Source organism: Scyliorhinus torazame, chromosome 5, assembly GCF_047496885.1.
Source record: "Scyliorhinus torazame isolate Kashiwa2021f chromosome 5, sScyTor2.1, whole genome shotgun sequence".
Taxonomy (NCBI): Eukaryota; Metazoa; Chordata; class Chondrichthyes; order Carcharhiniformes; family Scyliorhinidae; genus Scyliorhinus; species Scyliorhinus torazame.
In genome coordinates, this window is record NC_092711.1 from 273510815 (window position 1) to 273538752 (window position 27938).

The window sequence follows — 27938 nt, forward strand, 5'->3', positions numbered from 1 at the left end:
AATTTTTTGAGGACATTACCAGTGCGGTAGATACCGGGAGCCAATGGATGTGGTATATCTGGATTTCCAGAAAGCCTTTGACAAGGTGCCACACAAAAGGTTGCTGCATAAGATAAAGATGCAAGGCATCAAGGGGAAAGTAGTAGCATGGATAGAGGATTGGTTAATTAATTGAAAGCAAAGAGTGGGGATTAATGGGTGTTTCTCTGGTTGGCAATCAGTAGCCAGTGGTGTCCCTCAGGGATCAGTGTTGGGCCCACAATTGTTCACAATTTACATAGATGATTTGGAGTTGGGGACCAAGGACAATGTGTCCAAGTTTGCAGACGATTCTAAGATGAGTGGTAACGCAAAAAGTGCAGAGGACACTGGAAGTCTGCAGAGGGATTTGGATAGGCTAAGTGAATGGGCTAGGGTCTGGCAGATGGAATACAATGTTGACAAATGTGAGGTTATCCATTTTGATAGGAATAACAGAAAAAGGGATTATTATTTAAATGATAAAATATTAAAACATGCTGCTGTGCAGAGAGACCTGGGTGTGCTAGTGCATGAGTCGCAAAAAGTTGGTTTACAGGTGCAACAGGTGATTAAGAAGGCAAATGGAATTTTGTCCTTCATTGCTAGAGGGATGGAGTTTAAGACTAGGGAGGTTATGCTGCAATTGTATAAGGTGTTAGTGAGGCCACACCTGGAGTATTGTGTGGTCAGTTTTGGTCTCCTTACTTGAGAAAGGACGTACTGGCACTGGAGGGTGTGCAGAGGAGATTCACTAGGTTAATCCCAGAGCTGAAGGGGTTGGATTACGAGGAGAGGTTGAGTAGACTGGGACTGTACTTGTTGGAATTCAGAAGGATGAGGGGGGGATCTTATAGAAACATATAAAATTATGAAGGGAACAGATAGGATAGATGCGGGCAGGTTGTTTCCACTGGCGGGTGAAAGCAGAACTAGGGTGCATAGCCTCAAAATAAGGGGAAGTAGATTTAGGACTGAGTTTAGGAGGAACTTCTTCACCCAAAGGGTTGTGAATCTATGGAATTCCTTGCCCAGTGAAGCAGTAGAGGCTCCTTCATTAAATGTCTTTAAGATAAAGATAGATAATTTTTTGAAGAATTGAGGGTTATGGTGTTCGGGCCGGAAAGTGGAGCTGAGTCCACAAAAGATCAGACATGATCTCATTGAATGGTGGAGCAGGCTCGAGGGGCCAGATGGCCTAGCCCTGCTCCTAGTTGTTATGTTCTTCTGACTAGGGGATGCAGATTTAAGCTTTTGAGCAAGAAATGTAAGGGGGATGTGTGGAATGAACCTTTTTTCATAATTATTGACAGTGACCTGGAAATCGTTGCCTATGTTGGTGATGAAATTGGATGTAATTAATGATTTCAAAAGGAAATTAGAGGGCACTTGAGGACAAGAAACAGATCTATGGGAGAGAGCAGTGAATGGAAATGATTGGATTGCTATATAAAGAGCTGACACTGACTTGATGGACTGAACAACCTCCTGCATCATTATGACTCTATAATAAGTTAGTGGTTGGCTCTCAATGATTCAGTGGATAGAGGTACTCCACTATGTAGCTCTAACCCATGTTGGTATGTGATCCCAGTCTGTGCTGATCTGACCTGGGGTGGTAACTAGCACTGTCTTGAGTTTAGGAGAAGAAAGGAAACCAGGTTTTCTGTTTAATTTTTACTTTAAGATATATGTGTAGATGTCCATTGAAGGTGGGTGGAGTTCAACTTGATTCACTCCCCAATTAACCTACTACCTAGATTATGAAGAATAGTCATTTAGTTTGGTACTGTAGGGTGGCAGGCCGAGCAGGGCACAAAGTCAGCTTTCACAGTTGCCAATGCAACAGCATAGTGTTGGTCAAAATTTATTTTTGCTTTTTTTTTTGTTTGTGCGGTGGTTTGGTTATGAAGTGACTTCAGTGTAAAATTATTTAGACTTGTGAACCTTTTGCCACTCAAATTGTCCAAGTCTTGAAGTGAGTAATGCCCAAATGCACGTATTATTTCTATAAATCATTTATTTAATGTCCTTTGTGATTTGCAAGAATATTGTATGATACGGTTTTAAAACAAATATCCTAAATTTATGCAAATTAGTGTTGGAAGGAAGAACAGGTGAAGATGTACTTCATTCTTCGTATCTATTATCTGTATATTGCATCTTTGACTTTGAGTCAGCATTGCTCCAAACTTTAATTTCTTTTTTGTTGAAGGAGAGTTTGTAGATTTGTCAAATCCAGGAATTCCTCGAACGTTCTGTCGCTTCTGGCAGCCTCTTTTAAAGTGCCTCCACTCTCAATATTTCACACCAGTGTTGCTAGAAAAGCTGTTCACCGAGTTGGAGCATTGCTGTGACACCTCGGGCTTGAGGATACAGTATGTTACGGGCTGGATCACAGAGATACTAGCAGCCAATGCAAAAGCAGGTATTTTACTTAACTATCTTGAACCTGTATTTTATTTCTTCCCTTTCTGTTCTGCACCACACTCCACACACACTTGGTTAGAGAAGGGAAAATGGGCCAAAGTTGCGATTCAGCGACTCTAGCTGGAAAATACTTACAACGCACAAAATAGGAACCGAATTTGTGTGCGATGTCCTTCATGAGCAAATAGCTTGGATACTCAATGGGCTCACTCATGATTAATAGCTATTTAGGTGAGGTATTGGAGTTTTTTGCTGTGCCTGTGGAAATCTCCCTTGAGAGTGTGTGGAGTTGCCTCAGTTGGATTTATGATGTGTCAAAATTAACAAGTAGGCACGAGAACTCTTTAATCAAACTTTATTGACTTGTGCACAAGGACAACACAGTGGGATTCACTGCGATGTTCTGCCAAATTCAGCGAAATAATGATACTTAACATTTTCAGCCATTGGTTTACAGTAACCATTCAATTTCTTAATTTGCTTGTTAACACACCAATAATATCACCGTTAAACTTTCATTTTAAACCAATGAAAGGACAGCATACTCTGGCCAATAGAAAATGGGGTATGTTGGACCAATTGAAAACAACTATTTTCAATTGCTTCACAGCTCCATGGTCCCAGGTTCTATTCCGGCTTGGGTCATTGGCTGTGCGGAGTCTGCACGTCCTCCCCGTGTCTGCGTGGGTTTCCTCCGGGTGCTCCGGTTTCCTCCCACAGTCCAAAGATGTGCGGGTTAGGTGAATTGGCCAATGATAAATTGCCCTTAATGTCCAAATTGCCCTTGGTGTTGGGTGGAGGTGTTGAGTTTGGGTAGGGTGCTCTTTCCAAGAGCCGGTGCAGACTCAAAGGGCCGAATGGCCTCCTTCTGCACTGTAAATTCAATGATAATCTATGATTAATCTAGGACAAAGGTTCGGCACAACATCGTGGGCCGAAGGGCCTGTTCTGTGCTGTATTTTCTATGTTCTATGTCGCACTCCGAACCGTGGCTCCCCTTCCATCTTTGACTCCCCCTATTTCCCTCGCTGCCATCCTCTTACGGAGCTGGTTTGCCAGCATCCGACTAGCCTTTTCCCCATACTCGTAGGCCGCCCCCTGCGCTTTCCTCCACTGTGCCTCCACCTTCCCTGTGGTCAACAGGTCAAACGCCGTCTGGAGCCGTCGCCTTTCCCCAAGTAATCTTTCCTCTGGGGCCTCTGCGTATCTCCTGTCCGCTCTCAAAATCTCCCCCACTAACCTCTCCCTTTCCATACCCTCTGTCTTCTCCCTATGAGCCCTAATGGAAATTAGCTCTCCCCTGATCACTGCCTTCAACGCCTCCCATACCACCCCCACCCGCACCTCCCCATTGTCGTTGGCCTCCAAGTACCTTTCGATACACCCCCTCACCTTCCCACACACCACCTCGTCCGCCAGCAGTCCCACATCCAGCCGCCACAACGGGCGTTGGTCCCTCTCCTCTCCCAGCTCCAGTTCCACCCAGTGCGGGGCATGGTCCGAAACGGCTATAGCCGAATACTCCGTCCCCTCCACCCTCGGGATGAGCGCCCTACCCAGAACAAAGAAATCTATCCGGGAGTAGGCTTTGTGTACATGGGACAAGAAAGAAAATTCCCTGGCCTGCGGCCTTCCAAACCGCCATGGGTCCACTCCCCCATCTGATCCATAAACCTCCTAAGTACCTTGGCTGCCGCCGGCCTCTTTCCAGTCCTTGATTTGGAGCGGTCCAGTGCTGGATCCAACACTGTATTGAAGTCCCCTCCCATTATCAGGCCTCCTATCTCCAGGTCCGGAATGCGCCCCAACATGCGCTTCATGAATCCTGCATCATCCCAGTTCGGGGTGTACCTGTTTACCAACACCACCCACGTCTCTTGCAGCCTACCGCTCACCATTACATAGCGCCCTCCATTGTCCGCTACAATAGTCTTGGCCTCAAATGACACCCGCATTCCCACCAATATTGCCACCCCTCTATTCTTCGCGTCCAGTCCCGAGTGGAATACCTGTCCTACCCATCCCTTTCTTAGCCTGACCTGGTCCGCCACCTTCAGGTGTGTCTCTTGGAGCATGGCCACGTCCGCCTTCAGTCCCTTTAAGTGCGCGAACACGCGAGCCCTCTTCACCGGCCCATTCAGGCCCCTCACATTCCACGTTATCAGCCGGATTGGAGGGGCTCTCACAAACCCCCCCCCCCCCCCCCGGCCGACTAGCCATCTCCTTTCTGGGCCAGTCCCGTGTCCACGCCTCCCTCACCCTCCAGTACCACAGAGGGGAGACCCCCGTCCCGACTACCTCTTCTGTGTCCCATTCCCTTTCGGCTAGTGCAGCAGCAACCCTTTTTCTTCCCCCCCCTCCCCTCCGCTAGACCTCTGTCTAGCTTTTTTGCACCCCCATGTCACTCCCGTAAGTCAGCTGACGCCTGCTGACCCCGACTTCCCCCGCCGTCCCATTGACCTCCCCGCGTGGGAATCTCCCAATCCATATGCATTCCTTCGTTCCCCTTCCCGCCTTTCTTCCTGCGCGCGGGAAAACACCCCGCGCTTTCCAAAGCCCGCTCTGCACCTTCTGGCGCAGCTCCTGTCGCGGCCTTGTCTCTCTCCCCCAGCCCATGTAACATTTCCTGCGCGTGATTGATCCCCGATATACAACAACCATCACACATCAAACCCCAAAACATCCCCCCTCCCTCACAAACCCTCAGTTAGAGTCCAACGTTTCGGCTTGTACAAAGGTCCACGCCTCTTCAGGCGTTTCGAAGTAATAGCGTTGGCCCTTGTATGTGACCCACAGTCGCGCTGGCTGCAGCATTCCGAATTTCACTTCTTTCCGGTACAACGTCGGGCAATGGCCATCTCCAATCGAGGGAATCTAACCATTGCCATTTGATTCAATGGCATTACCATTGCTGAGTTCCCCCTCACCACTGTCAACTTCCTGGGTGTTATCATTGACCAGAAACTGAACTGGACGACCCATATAAATACTGTCAACCAGAGTAGGTCAAAGATTACATAGAACATACAGTGCAGGGAGGCCATTCAGCCCATCGAGTCGACACCGACCCACTTAATCCCTCACTTCCACCCTAAATCCAGCGCCTTAGACCGCTCAGCCACGCTCCCAATTTTTTTTTTAGGAATTCTGTTGAGTATTTTGAAAAACGTGAGGATAGACAAGTCCCCGGGCCTGACAGGATATATCCAAGGATTCTATGGGAAGCAAGAGATGAAATTGCAGAGCCGTTGGCAATGATCTTTTCGTCCTCACTGTCAACTGGGGTAGTACCAGGGGATTGGAGAGTGGCGAATGTCGTGCGCTGTTCAAAAAAGGGAATAGGGATAACCCTGGGAATTACAGGCCAGTTAGTCTTACTTCGGTGGTAGGAAAAGTAATGGAAAGGGTACTGAGGGATAGGATTTCTGAGCATCTGGAAAGACACTGCTTGATTAGGGACAGTCAGCACGGATTTGTGAGGGGTAGGTCTTGCCTCACAAGTCTTATTGAATTCTTTGAGGAGGTGACCAAGCACGTGGATGAAGGTAAAGCAGGGGATGTAGTGTACATGGATTTTAGTAAGGCATTTGATAATGTTCCCCATGGTAGGCTTATGCATAAAGTAAGGAGGCATGGGATAGTGGGAAATATGGCCAGTTGGATAACGAACTGGCTAACCGATAGAAGTCAGAGAGTGGTGGTGGATGGCAAATATTCAACCTGGAGCCCAGTTACCAGTGGCGTACCGTTCTGGGTCCTCTGCTGTTTGTGATTTTCATTAATGACTTGGATGAGGGAGTTGAAGGGTGGGTCAGTAAATTTGCAGACGAGACGAAGATTGATGGAGTTGTGGATAGTGAGGAGGGCTGTTGTCGGCTACAAAGAGACATAGATAGGATGCAGAGCTGGGATGGAGTTTAACCCTGAAAAATGTGAGGTTGTCCATTTTGGAAGGACAAATATGAATGCGGAATACAGGGTTAACGGTAGGGTTCTTGGCAATGTGGAGGAGCAGAAATATCTTGGGGTCTATGTTCATAGATCTTTGAAAGTTGCCACTCAAGTGGGTAGAGCTGGGAAGAAGGCCTATGGAGTGCTAGCATTCATTAGCAGAGGGATTGAATTTAAGAGCCGTGAGGTGATGATGCTGCTGTACAAAACCTTGGTAAGGCCACATTTGGAGTAGTGTGTGCAGTTCTGGTCGCCTCATTTTCGGAAGGATGTGGAAGCTTTGGGAAAGGTGCAAAGAAGATTTACCAGGATGTTTCCTGGAATGGTCTTACGAGGAAAGGTTGAGGGTGCTAGGCCTTTTCTCATCAGAACGGAGAAGGATGAGGGGAGACTTGATAGAGGTTTATAAGATGATCAGGCGAATAGATAGAGTAGACAGTCAGAGACTTTTTCCCCGGGTAGAACAAACCGTTACAAGGGGACATAAATTGAAGGTGAATGGTGGAAGATATAGGGGAGATGCCAGAGGTAGGTTCTTTACCCAGAGAGTAGTGGGGGCATGGAATGCACTGCCTGTGGAAGTAGTTGAGTCAGAAACATTCGGGACCTTCAAACGGCTATTGGATAGATACATGGATTACGGTAGAATGATGGGGTGTAGATTAATTTGTTCTTAATCTGGGACCAAAGTTCGGCACAACATCGTGGGCCGAAGGACCTGTTCTGTGCTGTATTTTCTATGTTCTATGTAACTATCCTCCAGGCTCCCTAAAGCCTGTCCACCATCTACAAGCCTCAAGTCAGGAGCGTGGTGGAATACTCTCCACCCTCTTGGATGAGTGCAACTCCAACAATACTCATAAAACTTGACACCATCCAAGTCAAAGCAGCCTGCTTGATTGGCACACTGCCCACAAATATTCACTCTCTCCACAACTGACGCATAGTGGCAGTAGTGTGTACCATTTACAGGATGCATTGCAGACACTCACCAAGGCTCCATTGGCAGCATCTTCCAATCCCACAATTTCTACAATCTAGACGGACCAGGGCAGCAGATACATGGGAACACCACCACCAAGTCTTTCCCTCCAAGTCACTCAGTCATAGAAAGTAACTTTCCACCTTCTCCATTTATAATTTTCTTTTAAAAACAGTTTAAGGATTTGACTATCATTGTTTTATATTGTGCTGTGATTTTTCTGTGCAGGAAAAAGATTGAAAGGTTTATCCCGAAGCCAGAAAATAAAAAGGAGCATGTGGCAATTGTTTTTATTTCAATGTCCCCTGGACTGGGAGGATCTCCTAGAAGCCTGCCTTTCAGCACCGTGCCAGGCTACACCTCATCTTCTTCAACAGTCAGTATAAGTTGCATTTGGTTCCTTTTCTCTCTATCCGAAGTAATGGTGATGCATCAATGAGTTCCTTGGATTGGTAGACAAATTTAAACTAAAATAAGACATTGACAAATCCAGGACAAATAAAATAAAGAAAATTGCCATGAATGTAGAAAGGACACCAGCTGCTTTTAAAGGGGTATGGTGACGGACTGGAAAGTAGGTTGAAGGAGATTATAAAATACTTTATAAATTCCTACTAAGTTAAGGATAGGAAAAGAAAAGTTATAGATGGAAAAAAAAAGTCTTGTGAATGCTTGGCTGAAATTTATAATGGGTACCTTGCACAAAATACTCTGGTGGGCATAAAAGAGTGCAAGAGAAGGAACTGGATCAGTTGGAATGAAATGAAATGAAAATTGTTTATTGTCACAAGTAGGCTTCAAATGAAGTTACTGTGAAAAGCCCCTAGTTGCCACATTCCGGCACCTGTTTGGGGAGGCTGGTACTGGAATTGAACCCACGCTGCTGGCCTGCCTTGGTCTGCCTTAAAAGCCAGCTATTTAGCCCAGTGTCCTAAACCGGCCCTTCTAAACTGCCCAACCAGTTGGGTAGAACGACAGCTGATGAGGAAATTGTACTGAAAAGATTGATCGCTCTCTCAAGTGGGAAAGATACTCTTCCCCAATTGGAGCTTTTTAAAACAGGGAGGTCGAGAGGAGTTGGCAAACATTCAAATGTATTTTTGCTTACGAAGATCACGATAGAGGGACTGACGGATTACCAATCGAATACCTGTGTTCAAAAATGTAGAAAATTATAAACTACGGGCGGCCGTTCAGCGGACTAGGTTTGAAGTCTAATTTTTGGCGTGTTTGGCGGGGGTATTTCTTGGCAGCTGCAGCGTGAGAATCACCCTGCTATTCAACGGCAATTTGCTGTTTACTTGGCCTCTGGGAGTTTCTCCCCACTGAGGCCATACTTGAGAGAGATGTCCTGTTCGCAGATCAGGGTGCCATTTTGAGCTGCAGCCCTGATCTTTCCTCGCCTTCACCTCCCACCCCCCCCTCCTCACGAACTTGTTGAGGCCCCTGGGAACACCCTCCCCCCCCCTCCCCACCCCCCCCAGTGCCAAGGTGCTAGTTTGACTGCCAAGAAGCCCGGGCACCTTGCCCTGTCCCCGACCACCCGGGGGGGGGGGGTCTCTGTCGCCCTGTGAGACATGCGGTTATGTTTGGTTCATATTTATGTGAACCAGTTCTCAACGGCGCCCTGGCAAGGTCTCACAGATGCGGTCATTGAGTCCCAGGCGCTGGGTTTATCTGGCGTCTGGGTGTTTACTCATTTGAATATGCAGATCTGGTTCCCACCCAGCGAGGGCGAGATGAAGATTGTGCCGGATGGAGCGAGGTGGGGTGACCCGCAATCGCTCTGGTGCGGAGCCCGATTTGGGGCTCTCCTGGATTCACCAGGCTCAGCGCCGGGTGCAACATGATCGCTGAATCGCACCCTATTCAGTGCAACATCACTGGGTAGGTTTCTGGAAGCTATAATACAATGAAATAGAACTCGGAATAGAAATTCTGATATAATTAAATATATTTGAAAAATGAAAATACAATTTTTAAAAAATGCTTCAAAGAAAAAGGACTACATTGATAAAAGAAATGCAGAAGGTGCTGAATTTTAAAAAGTTGCTGAAGTACCCAGGAGGGGTTATTGGGTTCCGGGGATAGGGTGGAAGTGAGGGCTTAAGTGGGTCAGTGCAGACTTGATGGGCCGAATGGCCTCCTTCTGCACTGTCTGTTCTATGTTGACAGATTTTTGAAAAATGAAGATACACGGTTTTAAAAGGAGCACCAATAGAAATTGTTTCTAGCACTGAAAATTGTCCTGCTCAATGGGTGTTTATATCTGGACAAATGAAATCAATGTATCGCAGATTCACTTGACCATTGCTATTCTGTGTGTGTTTTCGTATAAATATATTGATTTTTGTATGAATGATCCAGAGTCCGGATAGCTATGAGGAAGACTAAGCAAAGTTACAAGGGTATAGGTTACCAGGTTGAGCAGATAGATGCCAGATGAAATTTAATCTGGAATGATGTATTTTGGAAAGAATTTAAAAAGGAAACGGAAGAGCAGAGGCTTTTGTGGGCGGGGTTGGGTGAGAAGGAAATGTTATATCCACATCTTTAAAATGGAAGGAGAAGTTGGTGAAGCTGTTCATTTTAAATGTAAGATCTAAATTGAATGCGTTATAGAATGTAAAAAGAATGAAATAAAGTTGAAGTTGGACACATAAGTTAGGCATAAGTTAGAATAGTGTGTCCAGTTCAGGGTGCCTTGCTTTCGGCGAAATATCGAGGCCATTGGAAGTGGCGCAGAGGAGTACCACTCATGATTTTAACGGATGACAGCCTCTTGTGGGGTGGAAAAATGGGAGAATCTGTGGCTCTTATCATTAGAACAAAGGAGATTAAGAGAGGATCCGATAGAGATGCTCAAAATTGAGGGCCTTCATGAAATATATCCTGACAAACATTCCTTGATCAGTGTGGTAACTTGACAACACAGATAAGGTAGAACAGCAGTAACAGTAATATCTATGAAAATAGGGGCTCTGGTAAAACAGGCCTTGCTCACAGGTCACCTCTTACAGACTGAAAAAGCTCGCACATGCTCAGAACCCGCAACAGACGGCAGTAAAAAATATTACGTAGGAGAAAGGCTTATAAGAACACTCTACTCAAAATGACACTGTAGCAATCGGCGTGTCACATCCAGAGAATCTAAATTTTCACCTTAAAAAAACGAGGTAGAGGCCAGGTGAATCTTTGGGAAAAAAAAACGTTTAAAAAAATATGGCAGTAGAATAGGACCAAATGTAATTTATTTTACAGGAACCAGTCAGCACAATGTGTTCAATGGTCCTTCTGTGCTGTAAAATTTCTCAGTGACATTAGTCGTAAAACCTATTAATGTGGTATTCCACTTCAAAGCCATTCTGAATCTAGCAACTCGGAGCCTAATTGAAAACCAATTTTGGCTTTGTGACGTTTTGTATCGTAATAGTCCTTTCCATGGAAAAATAAATCTTTTAATTGTTAGATTTTTATGCTTCTGTTCTTAATCATGAGTTTATATTATTTTTTTGTTAGCAATTTACAGATTCTTTGTTAATGCCTGAAACCCTTTTTATAGCAGATCAGCAAAGGTGTACTAGTTGCAGTTTTCATTGTGTAGGCTTGTAACTTTGTACATAGTTTTCGAACCCTGATACAGAAGTAACCGAGATAAAACCTGACTTGTACTGTACAATTTCAGGATTTTAGCTGATATGGTCTACCCACTACCCATTACGACACAACAGAAACTGCTCCAGCTGTGTTCTATATACAATCAAGAGCCAGGATCTTTCAGTGTTTCTGACTTTCCAGTTGGTCACGGCCAGCTACCAGTGTACACTGTGGAAAACCTCCCGATGAAGAGTGGAATTGAGTCTCCAAACCAGTTAACTGGTATGGTGCATGCTGAGTTCAGAGAGGACACTGAATCAGTGATTGGCCCCACCTCTGGAGAGGAATCGGTACAAGCAGTCGATCTTGAGATGTTAACTGAGAAGATTCACGCTCTGGAAGGATCAGATTGGCAAATATGCACAGGTATGCTAGTTGATGTTGATATTTCAAATGGTTATATTTTTGTAGATATTATACTTGTGTGAATGCATGGAGTCTGACGAACAAGACAGATGAGTTGAGGGTACAAATTAAAACATGGGTGTGTGATGATATTGCTATCACTGAGACATGGTTGAGAGTGGGGCAGGAGTGGCAGCTCAATATTCCAGGCTATGAGGTGATGCATCTTGGTAGATCAAATCAGGGCAGGACCTACTCAATTAATGGTAGGGAGTTGGGGCGAGTTACAGAACAAAGACATCTAGGAGTACAGGTTTATAGCTCCTTGCAAGGTGGAGTCGCAGTGTAGGAGCGGTTTCAAGGCCTGTGTATTGAGTCGGCTTCCACGTGGGTTTTTCTCCTGTGGCTCAACTCAGTACAAAGAGCAGCAGACACAGCCACAACCTGAAAGACGGTTTTATTTTCTACAAGCTTGCATTCATGTACATGAGAGATGAGACTTGGATAGCTACCAAGATCTTTCTACGGATCTGGATATCTGCCAAGATCCTTCTACAGAACAAAGACATAAACTCAGTACATATACAACTTTCAAAAATCAACAGCCCTTCCCAGTTGGACGCGATCCAATCCCTGAAGCTGCTATGTTTAAACTTATCCAATAGAATCGCAAGCAATGTTCAAACTTCACCCAATAGAATTGCAAGCAACCCATGATTAATCGTCATCCTGACAGCTATGTACAATCTCCGCATCTTGTGCTCATTGTTTGTGAGAAACAGGACAACAGAACCAGCATCCTGGATTGTTTCACAAAGACAAAGACCGCTTCATTCACCTGAGGAAGGAGCTGTGCTCCGAAAGCTGGTGATTCGAAACAAACCCGTTGGACTTTAACCTGGTGTTGTAAGAAACTAGAAAGAGTGGAGAAGAGATTTACGAGGATGCTACCAGGACTTGATGGTCTGCGTTATAAGGAGAGGCAGGGACTTTTTTCCCTGGAGCGTAGGAGGCGTAGGGATGATCTTCTAGAGGCCTATAAAAATAATGAAGAGCATAGATAAGGTAGATAGTGAACATCTTTTCCCAAAGATAGAGAAATCTACAACTAGAGGGCATAGGTTTAAGGTGAGAGGGGAGAGATACGAAAGAGACCAGGGTGGAAATTTCTTCACACACAGGGTGGTGAGCATCTGGAATGGGCTGCCAGAGGCAGTGGTAGAGGCGGGTACAATTTTGTTCTTTAAAAAGCAGTTTGATAGTTACATGGGCAGGGTGGGAATAGAGGAATATGGGCCAAATGCGGGCAAGTGGGGCCAACTTAGTGATAGAAACTGGGGGGGGGGGCATGGACAAACTGGGTAGAAGGGCCTGTTTCCATGCTGTAAACACCTATGACTGACTAGGATCTTCAGGTGAGACACCAAAGAAGGTAAGAGGTAAAAGAGATGGGGAGATCAGGGAATCAATTACAGCAGTAAGTAGGGATGACATCTTTGAAGGCTCTTCAAATGAAGCCATGTGGATAGAACTTAAAAACGAAAAATGAGCAATCATATTGCTGGGAGTGTTCCATAGGCCCCCTAACAGTCTGAGAGAAATAGAAGAGCAGATATGTTGGCAAATTTTAGAGAAGTGTAAAAGTAAATAGGGTAGTGGTAGTGGGGGATTTCAACTTCCCCAACATTAACTGGCATAGTCATAGTGTGAACGTTTAGAGGGAGTTGAATTCTTAAAATGTACCCAAGAGAACGTTTTAAGCCAGTACGTAGAAGGTCCTACAAGAGAGGGAGCATTTCAGTGAACATAACTCCGTTAGATTCAAGATTGTTATGGAAAAGGATAAGGATGGGCTGGAAATCAAAGTTCTATACTGGGGGAAGACTGATTTTAATCAGATCAGATATGATTTGGCCAGAGTGTGGGATATTGGGAGCAGACACCTTTAGGTAAATCTGTGACAAAACAGTGGGATGCATTCAAGAAGAAAATTGGGAGAGTACAGGGCCAACAGGTTCCAATCAAAAAAAAAAAGATGGGACCAACAAATCCAGTGAACCCTGGATATCGAGGGACATACAGCATTGGATAAGATGAAAAAGGGAGACTTATGGCAGATGTTGAGGGCTCAAAACAGCAAAAGCCCTAAAGGTGTACAGAATGTGTAAGAGAGAACTTAATAAGGAAATTAGGAGGGCAAAAAGGGGACATGAAAGTATACTGGTAGATAAAATAAAAGGAAAACCCAAAGTTGTTTTACAAGTGTATTAAGGGTAAAAGGATAACTAGAGGAAGAGTAGGACCCATTAAGGACTAGAGTGGTAATTTGTATGTGGAGCTGGAGGATTTAGGTAGGATTCTAAATGAATACTTCGTATTGGTGTTCACTAGTGAAATCGGGGAGAAGGACGGTAATAAAATTAAATAAATTAACATGGATAGAAAGGTGGTTCTGAGTGGTCTGTCATGCTTAAAAGTAGACAAATCTCCAGGGCGAGATTAAATGTAACCTCCCTTTTGAGTGAGACAAGGGAGGAACTATCAGGGGCGCTGATAATTTTCAATTCCCCTCTGGCCACAGGAGAGGTGTCGGAGGACTGGAGGATAGCCAATGTGGTTAGATTATTCGAGAAGGGAAGAAGGGATAAACCAGGAAACTACAGGCCAGTCTGTCTAACCTCAGTGGTGGGGAAACTATTGGAAGCGATTCTGAGAGATGGAATTAATCTGCATTTGGCGAAGCAGGGATTATTCAAGCACGATCAACATGGTTTTGTTAAGGGGAGGCCATGTCTGACCAACTTGATTGAATTTTGCAAAGAGGTGACCAGGTGTGTAGATGAGAGAAATGCATTTCACGCAGTCTACTTGGACTTCTGCAAAGCTTTTGATAAGGGAGACTGATAGCATAGGTAAGAGCCCATGGAATCCAAGAAAATTTGGCAAATTGGATCCAGAATTGGCTGAGTGGTGTTTTTCTGACTGAAAGCCTGTGTCCTCTGGGGTTCCGCAGAGATCAGTGTTGGGGCCCTTGCTGTTTTTAGTTTATATAAATGATTTAGCCATAAATGTAGAAGGGTTTGCCATGAATGTCGGAGGGTTGATCAGTAGGTTCGTGGATGATATGAAAATTGGTGGGATGGTAAATAATGAGGAGGATACTCTTAGATTACAGGAGGATATTGATGGGCTGTTCAGTGGCAAATGGAATTCAATTCTCATCAGGCGTGAGGTGATGCACTTGGGCAGGGCAAACAAGGCCAGGGAATACATAGAACAGTACAGCACAGAACAGGCCCTTCGGCCCTCGATGTTGTGCCGAGCATTGTCCGAAACCAAGATCAAGCTATCCCACTCCCTGTCATTCTGGTGTGCTCCATGTGCCTATCCAATAACCGCTTCAAAGTTCCTAAAGTGTCTGACTCCACTATCACAGCAGGCAGTCCATTCCACACCCTAACCACTCTCTGAGTAAAGAACCTATCTCGGACATCCCTCCTATATCTCCCACCCTGAATCTTATAGTTATGCCCCCTTGTAACAGCTACATCCACCCGAGGAAATAGTCTCTGAACGTCCACTCTATCTATCCCCCTCATTATCCTATAAACCTCTATTAAGTCACCTCTCATCCTCGTCCGCTCCAAAGAGAAAAGCCCTAGCTCCCTCAATCTTTCCTCATAAGACCTATCCTGCAAACCAGGCAGCATCCTGGTAAATCTCCTTTGCATCCTTTCCAATGCTTCCACATCCTTCCTATAATGAGGTGACCAGAACTGCACACAATACTCCAAATGTGGTCTCACCAGGGTCATGTATTGTTGCAGCATAACCCGCGGCTCTTAAACTCAAGCCCCCTGTTAATAAACGTTAACACACTATAAGCCTTCTTCACGGCTCTATCCACTTGAGTGGCAACCTTCAGAGATCTGTGGACGTGAACCCCAAGATCTCTCTGTTCCTCCACATTCCTCAGAACCCTGCCATTGACCCTGTAATCCGCATTCAAATTTTTTCTACCAAAATGAATCACCTCGCACTTATCAGGGTTAAACTCGATCTGCCATTTTTCGGCCCAGCTCTGCATCCTATCAATGTCTCTTTGCAGACTACAAAAGCCCTCCACCTCATCCACTACTCCCCCAATCTTGGTGTCATCAGCAAATTTACTGACCCACCCTTCAGCCCCCTCCTCCAAGTCATTGATAAAAATCACAAATAGCAGAGGACCCAGCACTGATCCCTGTGGTGCACCGCTGGTAACTGGTCTCCAGTCTGAAAATTTTCCATCCACCACCACCCTCTGTCTTCTATGTGATAGCCAGTTACTTATCCAATTGGCAATTTCCCTCTCCCACACCTCCTTACTTACTTCATGAGCCGACCATGGGGAACCTTCTCAAACGCCTTACTAAAATCCATGTATACGACATCAACTGCTCTACCTTCATCTACACACTTAGTTACCTCCTCAACGAATTCAATCAAATTTGTGAGGCAAGACCTACCCTTCACGAATCCGTGTTGACTATCCCGGATTAAGCTGCATCTTTCCAAATGGTCATAAATCCTATCCTTCAGGACCTTTTCCATTATCTTCCCGACCATCGAAGTAAGACTAACTGGCCTATAATTACCAGGGTCATTCCTATTCCCTTTCTTGAACAGAGGAACAACATTCGCCACTCTCCAGTCCTCTGGCACTATCCCCGTGGATAGCGAGGACCCAAAGATCAAAGCCAAAGGCTCTGCAATCTCACCCCTTGCCTCCCAAAGAACCCTTGGGTATATCCCATCTGGCCCAGGGGACTTGTCGACCCTCAGGCTTTTCAAAATTGCTAATACATCCTTCCCCAAAACATCTACTTCCTCCAGCCTACCCGCCTGAATCACACTCTCATCCTCAAAAACATGGCCCTTCCCCTTTGTGAACACTGAAGAAAAGTATTCATTCAACGCCTCTACTATTTCTTCTGACTCCATGCATAAGTTCCCACTACTGTCCTTGACCGGGCCTACCCTCACCCTGGTCATTCTTTTATTTCTCACATAAGAGTAAAAGGCTCTCCTAAGCCCTTTTTTCAGCTCATTCCTTGCTACCTTGTAACCCTCAAGCAACACAGCTGAATCCGGAGGAAACCCACGCAGACACTGGGAGAACGTGCAGACTCCGCACAGACAGTGACCCAGTGGGGAATCGACCCTGGCGCTGTGAAGCCACAGTGTTAACCTCTGTGCTACCGCGCTGCCAATATGCCAATGGAGTATTGTGTGCTGTTCTGGAATCTAAATTACAGGAGGGATATGATAGCACTGGAAATGGTGCAGAGGAGATTTACCAGAATGTTGCCTGGGCTGGAGAGTTTAGGCTATGAAGAGAGATTGGGTAGACTGGTGTTGTTTTCCTCAGAGCAGAGAAGATGGAGGGTAGACATGAATGAGATGTATAAAATTATGAGGGGCAAAGATAGAGTAGACAGGAAGAAACATTTCCCCTTGGTGGTAGGATCAGTGACCTGGGGCATAGATTTAAGGTAAGGGGTAGGAGGTTTAGAGGGGTTGTGAGGGAAAACCTTTTCACCCAGAGGGTGGTAGGAGTCTGGTACTCACTGCCTGAAAGGATGGTGGGGGCAGAGACCCTCATAACATTTAAAAAGTATTTAGATGTGCACTTGTGATCCCAGGGCATACAGGTCTATGGGTCAAGTATTGGAAGATGGAATTAGACTAGTTATATGTTTGTTTTTGACCAATGCCGACGTGGTGGACAGAAGGGCCTTTTCTGTGCTGTATGACTCTATGATTGTATGAATGGAATTTAGATGCCTTGTGACTGCATCAAAAACTCCCTGGTTGAATATAGTGTGGAAAATACAGACGGAAACGAACTCCGCACCAACCTCAAGAGCAGTTGTGCTATTTTTATAGTTCTCACATCTGTGGCCTCTGAAGTGGAGACATCCCAGGCTCATTTTACATAAAATAATTAAACAATTTAAGTAAACAAATTAATGACCACAATAACATAAGCCACAAAGGAATTTTATGTAAATGTTGAACAGCGTTTCCAGAAGAAATTAAACTCGAGTGATGTCAATATGCTCATGGTCGATCGCAATCTAATAATTTTGCCACCTTTGTAATTGGAGGGAAAAACACATCTACTTTTATATCACTTAAAATGTTATTTGGCATTCCCAATGCTGACAGAGTGAAAATGCTGGTCAGTGGAGTATTGATTCATAAATATTAGACGGCCTTGGGTTTGGGTCCTGATCAGAGTTGAATTTGCTGATTTCAGACAGGGAACTGATCATAACACCTCTGGATTAGTGGAAAAATCATGCAAGGCTCTTGTTTCTGACTACTGTCTGAAGCAAGATCCTGTCAGGCGAAGACATGCTTGAATTGGCTGTGATTTTCTTTACGGTCAGGTGTCCTAGCAAAATTGACTGCTTTTGAAGGTTGGCAGTGCCACAAGTATCGATGGATCTGTACTGAACTATAGTTGGGTTCAGGAGGTTAGAAAAAAAGATGGGTTGTGATTATAATTTTATTTCTAACTGGAAATCCCTATTCCTTTCATTGATCTTTATGCAAGCTAGAGCTGACCTTTCTTTCAGCATGCACTCGGGGCAGCACGGTAGCACAAGTGGCTAGCACCGTGGCTTCACAGCGTCAGGGTCCCAGGTTCGATTCACTGCTAGGTCACTGTCTGTTCGGAGTCTGCATGTTCTCCCCGTGTCTGCGTGGGGTTTCCTCCGGTTGCTCCAGTTTCCTCCCACAGTCCAAAGAAGTGCAGGTTAGGTGGATTGGCCATGATAAATTGCCCTTAGTGACCAAAAAGGTTAGGACAGGTTATTGGGTTACGGGGATAGGGTGGAAGTGAGGGCTTAAATGGGTCGGGTGCAGACTCGATGGGCCGAATGGCCTCCTTCTGCACTGTATGTTCTAAGTTCTATGTCGATGCTACCTGTTTTTGTGTGGTGTTCAAACTACAGCAGGTCAAACAGAGTGAAAGAGGCTTACTGTGAAATTCCTGCCCATAAATAGAGACTGAAATCTATCCACCTCCTTCAAAGGTGATGGGACAGAATGTTAAAGAACAGAATTTTTCTTTTTCCCTATTTTGCTTTCTCATTACAGTAAAGTTAATGTTCTGCAAGACCAGCAGCGGGTTGGAAGAAGTATAGAGTGCCAAATCCAGTTGCATGAGAGGACCTTATCCTGGCCTGTCTTCTCTCATCTGTCTCCATTGCAGGGCACAAGAACTCAGTCAATGGTATCTCCAGGATGCTCCCTTTAATTCCAGTTCTTCCGTGTGCTGTAATGAATGCCTTCCTGCAATAGTATCTCCCTTAGTTGCAGAAGCTTGCTTCATTTGCAGCCAGCTAGTCACATTGGGAGGTTACCCTGCATACGTAATTAACCCTGACAATGGAAATTGGGTGAGGGCAATAGTGGGGTTGGGAGGTCTGATTCATCACTGGCAGTGATACTGCAGAGAAAACCTCAGTCCAAACTACATGTTATTGTATGGATTCAGAAAGAACATTGTTATCAAACAGATGCAACCAAATCACATTTAAAGGCAAGTACGTTTGATCCTGCCATTTCAAAGCACTGATTGCCATAACGACCAGATGGACTTGAATGATGTTATCATCTAGGAAATAGTTGGATATGGTGAAGTATTATGTTAGATCTACTCGTGGAGACTAGCCATAATGTCAAATTGAACTGCATTTCTAGGGCTTTTTAGGAGGAGATTTCCAGCTTTTTATTGGTCAGTATTGCCGGGATTTATTAGCCAAGAAATATCTTCTGTTAGGACAATGTCCTGTTTGCAGGTGCATTCATCGCGAGCCATCCCTTTGCCACTCATCTGTGTTTTGGGCTGTATGTTAAGTTGGAGAACAGTATTGAATGTATATATTAATCTTCAGTGCTTCTTCCTTTTTTCCCCACGAGAGATTTTTTGTGCAGACCAGATTCTCCTCTGTAGAAAAGCTTTTGTAGTAATTTTCATTATTATATTTTAGCATTTCCTTTCCGTGGCGGAAATAGTTAATCTGCTCACGCTCCCTGTTGGTTATAATGGGTAATGGTACTTGCATGGTACCTGGTATAGGACAGAGGTATATGGACTAAAATATCTCTAACTTGATTTTCTGACCTGTTTGAGTTGTGGATCTAAATCGGACAACAATTGGGGTGCTGCTGTTTGTACTTCGAGCTGGATGGGAGGGAAAGTGGATGGCAGGGAGGGTCGGAAATGATGAGAGTCCCATAGGTATCGAGTGATGTGCTGGAAATTATACATCTTTTGATGTCTGGTGTGAATAAGATCAGGCTTGCCAGTGATGCTCTCCAATCAAATAGCATGCTGGCACTCACTGAAGAATAGTCATTTTGCAGCATCTGGTACCTCATCTAATGGCTGTGGTGTATAAGGTCAGGTTAGAATTGGTGCATTCAAGAATACAAAATAAACATCTGTCCAAGAGAGGCATTTTTAGTTCCAACCTTGAGTGTAAGTTTCTTGTCAATTATTATCTTTATCCCCCATGAGGCTATTTGTGAATTGATTTGTACAATCAAAGAGTGCAGTCCTAAAGCAAAATAATAATTTCTTTTTTTGCAGATAAAATTTCATGGAAGGATTACCCTTTAGGTAAAGTACCAGGCCAAAAAGAAGACCCCAACTGCCTTTTTGTGGAGAATTACACTTTGATGCCTGTATTGCATCGTCCAAAAACGGAAGACAACCTAGAGCATAATACTGCGATAAGGTAAATGGTCAAATCCAGTTACTATTGGTATTTAACAACTTTTAAATCTGTGGTAAGACCATGGTGATGATAATAGTGGACAAGTTGAAGACAGACTTGTTGGGTAGTACACAATATTTTGCTTCAACATGGTTACTCCCTATTGTGTTGGTAGGTTATATGGGTAATAAATTCCTGAGTCCGATTTCAAGGTTATCTTTCATAATTGTTGCAACATCTCTAAACCTTGTGTCCCAGTTTGATATTATTTGAACATCAGCATTAGATTAGCCCCTGATATTAAATGTTGTGCATCAATAATATTGTAAATAACTGTAGTTTTTGGAAGCATATTTATTCAATTTCCATGCTAATTGACATATTACTGAGTGCCAGAGGGCTATAGTGCTATTGAAACTATACCCTAATAGTGAGCTATTGTATCCTGGGGTGTTGGGGAAAGGACTTTGGGACTTGTCCTTGTTATGATGTTTCCAATTCCTTCATTATGCTCAATCCAAAGATCACACCAGTAAGTAACTACTTGCTTCTTGTGATTTATTTATAGTTCATAAAGTAGGCCTAGGGGTCATGTCGAGAAATTCCAAGTCCTATTGCAATGTCTTACATTTGTAGAATAAACACCTTTGGCCCGTAGGCTTGGGCTATAAACGATGGAACAAGTTAAATTATAACCTGATTAGGAAATAGTTTAAAAATATGAAGCTTGTAAGATTATTTTTGTGACTGTCTCTTTAATTTAGGGTAAAATGGAGGAATGAATGGGATCATGTGATCAGTTCTGAATTCTGCCTAATAGCGAGCTGGGGTGGCCAAGTTGTTAAAGGGGAACCCAGGTTGCCTTACTGAGAAAGAAGGTGCAAAATATTCATACCTGTATGCAATGATCAGAACAGCTGTGCTGATGGTGAATATACTTTTAGTCTCCAAGGCTTTATAAATGGTCGTAATTTAAACTGACTATTTCATTCCAAGAGGGAGAGACATAGTTAGAGTTGACTTAGCTTTGGCTAGAGGGAGGAATTTCCAGAGTAACTCATGCCATTAATGTCAGCTTGGGTATTAGAAGTTATCTGGCATACAAAGAAAACAAGCGATCGGGAGCTGAGAATAGCTTTGGACTGACACCTGCATTTAAGGGACAGAGTAAAGTAAACTGATAAACTGTGGAGGGGACTTTTCAACTGTTTTAAATGGGGGAATCCTCTCAGTAGTTTACAGTGGAAGTTTATTACAGTAGAACTCTCGAAAGTTAATGTTGTCATGCAATCCTTCCAGTCAGTCACAAAATTCAGATATTATCGGTCTTAGTGGTGATTTTAACAAGAGTCTGTAAAGCAAACAATTTAACTCTTCAGATAATATACAATTAAAAGAAAAAAACTGCATGATGATACTAAACCTGAACTGATATTTGTATGAACCATGGAGTCTCGTCATGTCTTATCCATTTCTGCTGCTGTATTTGTTTTGGGCGCTGCCACTGACCTATGCCATAAATAGCATGAAGGCCAGCTTGATGGAGTACTGTGAGACAGAGTACTGACCGGAGGAATTTTAAGGGTTGATTGCTTTCTAAAATCTGGTCCATTTGGCATTTAACTTGAACATTAAGTTGTTTCTTTCAGTCTTAATTAATGATAAATAAGCTGCATACTAGAGGCAGGTGCCCAATTAGTTAATTTGGGGGCTAGTTTGAACTTTTTTTCTTTATTCTTTCATGGAATGTGTGTGTGTCATTGGTAAGACCTGCACTTGTTGCCCATTCCTCAGTGCCCTTGAACTGAGTAGCTTGCAAGGCCATTTCAGAGGGGAGTTAAAATACACTGTGTTAGGTCTGGCGTCGTATGTAGATCAGACCGGGTAAGGATGGCAGATTCCATCCCTAAAGGGCATTCATGAACCAGACTAGTTTTTAAAACCGATAATGGTTGGCATGGTCGCCACTACTGAGACTAGATTTCAATTATAGTTTATTATTTTGAGTTTAAATTTCACTAGCTGCTAGGGTGGGATTTGAACCCATGGCCCCAGAACACTAGCATGTGTGTTGATATTACTAGTCCATTAACGTTACCACGGTGCCGCTGTCTTCTCCTAAACTGGCTTCCTAATCAACATGGTCTGTCATTTCAGCTAGTATAAAATGAAGAGGTATTATTGACACATGAAGTAGCACGGAGGCCAGCCTGATGGAGCACTGAAAGACAGAGTATGGAACTTCGGAATTTGATGAGTGAGGGAAGAGGTGCTAGTCTGGTCTTTTACAGAACAGGGATTGTCTGAAAGAGTGAACGAGAACTGAAGTTCGGAGGCATTAACTAGGTATGCAGATAGATGATCAGTGATTTCTAAGAACAAAAGAACAAAGAACAAAGAAATGTACAGCACAGGAACAGGCCCTTCGGCCCTCCAAGCCCGTGCCGACCATACTGCCCGACTAAACTACAATCTTCTACACTTCCTGGGTCCGTATCCTTCTATTCCCATCCTATTCATATATTTGTCAAGATGCCCCTTAAATGTCCCTATCGTCCCTGCTTCCACTACCTCCTCCGGTAGCGAGTTCCAGGTACCCACTACCCTCTGCGTAAAAAACTTGCCTCGTACATCTACTCTAAACCTTGCCCCTCTCACCTTAAACCTATGCCCCCTAGTAATTGACCCCTCTACCCTGGGGAAAAGCCTCTGACTATCCACTCTGTCTATGCCCCTCATAATTTTGTATACCTCTATCAGGTCGCCCCTCAACCTCCTTCGTTCCAGTGAGAACAAACCGAGTTTATTCAATCGCTCCTCATAGCTTATGCCCTCCATACCAGGCAACATTCTGGTAAATCTCTTCTGCACCCTCTCTAAAGCCTCCACATCCTTCTGGTAGTGTGGCGACCAGAATTGAACACTATACTCCAAGTGTGGCCTAACTAAGGTTCTATACAGCTGCAACATGACTTGCCAATTCTTATACTCAATGCCCAGGCCAATGAAGGCAAGCATGCTGTATGCCTTCTTGACTACCTTCTCCACCTGTGTTGCCCCTTTCAATGACCTGTGGACCTGTACTCCTAGATCTCTTTGACTTTCAATACTCTTGAGGGTTCTACCATTCACTGTATATTCCCTACCTGCATTAGACCTTCCAAAATGCATTACCTCACATTTGTCCGGATTAAACTCCATCTGCCATCTCTCCGCCCAAGTCTCCAGACAATCTAAATCCTGCTGTATCCTCAGACAGTCCTCATCGCTATCCGCAATTCCACCAACCTTTGTGTCGTCTGCAAACTTACTAATCAGACCAGTTACATTTTCCTCCAAATCATTTATATATACTACAAAGAGCAAAGGTCCCAGCACTGATCCCTGTGGAACACCACTGGTCACAGCCCTCCAATTAGAAAAGCATCCCTCCATTGCTACCCTCTGCCTTCTATGGCCTAGCCAGTTCTGTATCCACCTTGCCAGTTCACCCCTGATCCCGTGTGACTTCACCTTTTGTACTAGTCTACCATGAGGGACCTTGTCAAAGGCCTTACTGAAGTCCATATAGACAACATCTACTGCCCTACCTGCATCAATCATCTTAGTGACCTCCTCGAAAAACTCTATCAAGTTAGTGAGACACGACCTCCCCTTCACAAAACCGTGCTGCCTCTCACTAATACGTCCATTTGCTTCCAAATGGGAGTAGATCCTGTCACTAAGAATTCTCTCCAGTAATTTCCCTACCACTGAAGTAAGGCTCACCGGCCTGTAGTTCCCGGGATTATCCTTGCTACCCTTCTTAAACAGAGGAACAACATTGGCTATTCTCCAGTCCTCCGGGACATCCCCTGAAGACAGCGAGGATCCAAAGATTTCTGTCAAGGCCTCAGCAATTTCCTCTCCAGCCTCCTTCAGTATTCTGGGGTAGATCCCATCAGGCCCTGGGGACTTATCTACCTTAATATTTTTTAAGACACCCAACACCTCGTCTTTTTGGATCACAATGTGACCCAGGCTATCTACACCCCCTTCTCCAGACTCAACATCTACCAATTCCTTCTCTTTGGTGAATACTGATGCAAAGTATTCATTTAGTACCTCGCCCATTTCCTCTGGCTCCACACATAGATTCCCTTGCCTATCCTTCAGTGGGCCAACCCTTTCCCTGGCTACCCTCTTGCTTTTTAGAATCATAGAAGTTAGAATCATAGAAGTTTATGTACGTGTAAAAAGCCTTGGGATTTTCCTTAACCCTATTTGCTAATGACTTTTCGTGACCCCTTCTAGCCCTCCTGACTCCTTGCTTAAGTTCCTTCCTACTTTCCTTATATGCCACACAGGCTTCGTCTGTTCCCAGCCTTTTAGCCCTGACAAATGCCTCCTTTTTCTTTTTGACGAGGCCTACAATATCACTCGTTATCCAAGGTTCCCGAAAATTGCCGTATTTATCTTTCTTCCTCACAGGAACATGCCTGTCCTGTATTCCTTTCAACTGACACTTGAAAGCCTCCCACATGTCAGATGTTGATTTGCCCTCAAACATCCGCCCCCAATCTATGTTCTTCAGTTCCCGCCTAATATTGTTATAATTAGCCTTCCCCCAATTTAGCACATTCATCCTCGGACCACTCTTATCCTTGTCCACCAGTACTTTAAAACTTACTGAATTGTGGTCACTGTTACCGAAATGCTCCCCTACTGAAACATCTACCACCTGGCCGGGCTCATTCCCCAATACCAGGTCCAGTACCGCCCCTTCCCTAGTTGGACTGTTTACATATTGTTTTAAGAAGCCCTCCTGGATGCTCCTTACAAACTCCGCCCCGTCTAAGCCCCTGGCACTAAGTGAGTCCCAGTCAATATTGGGGAAGTTGAAGTCTCCCATCACCACAACCCTGTTGTTTTTACTCTTTTCCAAAATCTGTCTACCTATCTGCTCCTCTATCTCCCGCTGGCTGTTGGGAGGCCTGTAGTATACCCCCAACATTGTGACTGCACCCTTCTTATTCCTGATCTCTACCCATATAGCCTCACTGCCCTCTGAGGTGTCCTCTCGCAGTATAGCTGCGTATATAGCTAAGGTATATATTTTTTCTCTAAACTGGGTCAGGTGCTGAAACTAGTACTGGGAAGTACAAGCACTGCGTTAAATTTATAGTTTATCCAGCTAAACTACTTGGTGTAACTTCAAATAACTGTTGAGTGATACTTCTGAACTTTAAACCGTAGATAAATGAAATATAACTGAAATGGCAGGGCAGATGATGTGTTGCAGCTGTAGCATGCGGAAGCTGGTGGGGGGTTGATGTTCAGTAGGGGAGATGGGGCCCCGCGGGGGTGGAGGAGATGGGGCCCCGCGGGGGGGGGGGGGGGGGGGGGGGGGAGGAAGAGAGAGAGAGAGGTCTGAGTTGGTGGTAGTGGGACCGGGCCTGGATAGGGAGCTGCGCCAGGGGAGGCGGGGCCCGATGAGTGTAAAGCGTGGGCTTTTTCCTGCGTTTAGGGCTGAAGGGGCGGGACCAGAGCTGGGATGCGCGGGCTTTTTCTCTCGTGCTGGGAGTGGAATGGATGAGATCCTGCGGGTGGACAAGGGGTGGGGGGGAGGAGGGAGGGGAAATTCCACACTTGGGGAGGGTGGGGGGGGACGATGGAGTGGCCGGGGTCAGCAGGAGTCAGCTGACTTACGGGAGTGCAATGGGGAGAGCAATGCAGCTAGGGGGGGACCTAGCTTTGGGGGGGGGGGGGGGAGAGAAATAGCTGGAGTTGTTATAGGAGGTCGGGGCGGGGGTCTGCCGCTGTGGGGAACTGGTTGTGCGGGGGGCGCGGGCACGTGGCTGGCCTAGGAAGGGCTGTGGCTAGTCGGCGGGGAAGGGGGGTGAGTAGCCTCCGATCCAGCTGATAACCTGGAATGTAAGGGGACTGAATGGGCCGGTCAAGCGCGCCTGGGTGTTCGCGCGCCTGAAGGGGCTGAAGGTGGATGTGGCCATGCTTCAGGAGACGCACCTGAGGGTGGCGATCAGGTAAGATTGAGAAAGGGGTGGGTAGGGCAGGTGTTTCATTCGGGTTTGGATACAAAAAAATCGGGGGGGGGTGCCGATCTTGGTGGGGGAGAGTGTCGTTTGAGGCGTCGAGCATTGTGGCAGACAATGTTGCGATGGTAAGTGGCAAGCTGCAGGGGGAGCAGGTGGTGTTGGTCAGTGTATATGCCCCGAATTGGGACGATGCAGGGTTCATGCGGCATATGCTGGGCTGGATTCCGGACCTGGAGACAGGGGGCCTGATAATATGGGAGGGGGGGGGATTTCAACACGGTGCTGGGCCCGGCATTGGATCGCTCTAGGTCTAGGACGGGCAAGAGGCCGGCGGCGGCCAAGGTGCTGAGGGAGTTCATAGACCAGATGGGAGGGGTGGATCCATGGAGGTTTGCGAGGCCGGGGCCCAAGGAATTTTCATTCTTCTCCCATGTCCACAAGGCCTACTCCTGGATTGACTTTTTTGTCATGAGCAGGGCGCTGATTTCGAGGGTGGAGGATATGGAGTACTCGGCGATAGTCATTTCTGATCATGCTCCGCACTGGGTGGACCTCGAGTTGGGGGAGGAGAGGGACCAGCGCCCGTTGTGGCGCCTAGAGGTGGGGTTGCTGGCGGACGAGGAGGTGAGCGGGCGGGTCCGGGAGTGTATAGAGAGGTACCTGGAGGCTAATGACAATCGGGAGGTGCAAGTAGGGGTAGTCTGGGAGGCGCTGAAGGCGGTGGTCAGAGGAGAGCTGATCTCCATTAGGGCACACAAGGAGAGGGGAGAGGAGAGAGAGGGAGAGGTTGGTGGGGAGATGGTGTGGATGGATAGGAGGTACGCGGAGGCCCCGGAGGAGGGATTGCTTAGGGAGCGGCGTAGCCTCCAGGCTGAGTTTGATTTGTTGACCACCAGGAAGGCGGAGGCGCAGTGGAGGAAGGCGCAAGGGGAGGTATATGAATACGGAGAAAAGGCGAGCCGGATGCTGGCGCACCAGCTTCGGAAGCGAGAGGCAGCTAGGGAGATCGGGGGAGTTGGGGATGGAGGAGGGAGCACTGTGCATAGTGCAGTGGGTATCAATGGGGTCTTCAGGGACTTCTACGAAGAACTGTACCGGTCTAGGCCCCCACTGGAAGAGGGAGGGATGGGTCGCTTCTTGGACCGGCTGAGGTTTCCAAGGGTGGAGGAGGGGCAGGTGGCGGGGTTAGGGGCGCCGGTTGGGTTGGAAGAGTTGGTCAAAGGGATGGGGAACATGCAGGCGGGGAAGGCGCCGGGGCGGGATGGGTTCCCTGTTGAATTTTACAAGATGTATGCGGACCTGCTGGGCCTGCTGTTGGCAAGGACCTTCAACGGGGCAAGGGAAGGGGGGGGCTCTGCCTCCGACGATGTCTAGAGCGCTGATTTCCCTGATCCTGAAGCGGGACAAGGATCCCCTACAGTGTGGGTCATATAGGCCGATCTCACTCTTAAATGTAGATGCAAAGTTGCTGGCAAAGGTTTTGGCCATGAGGATAGAGGACTGTGTGCCGCAGGTCATACACGAGGATCAGACTGGGTTCGTGAAAGGGAGGCAGTTGAATACTAACTGGGGTGGGAGGAGCATCGGGTGTCGTTCTATGCGGATGATTTGCTGCTATATGTGGCAGACCCGGTGGGGGGAATGCTGGAGGTGATGAGGATCCTTAATAGGGGAAGCTTAATAGGGGAAGAGCGAGTTGTTCGTAGTGCACCCAGGGGACCAGGAGAGGGGGATTGGTGAGCTCCCGCT

At 45.8% G+C, this 27938-nt stretch overlaps 1 protein-coding gene across 1 annotated transcript in view; it reads left to right on the forward strand.

Annotated features, from left to right (window-relative positions):
* las1l (LAS1 like ribosome biogenesis factor) overlaps nt 1-27938 on the forward strand; it is an 80089-nt gene that overhangs the window by 40736 nt on the left and 11415 nt on the right. Inside the window, exons 9-12 of the mRNA XM_072505584.1 lie at nt 2234-2446; nt 7610-7757; nt 11067-11404; nt 20028-20175. Of these exons, the coding sequence (XP_072361685.1) occupies nt 2234-2446; nt 7610-7757; nt 11067-11404; nt 20028-20175 (847 nt within the window). The remainder of the gene's footprint in view (nt 1-2233; nt 2447-7609; nt 7758-11066; nt 11405-20027; nt 20176-27938) is intronic.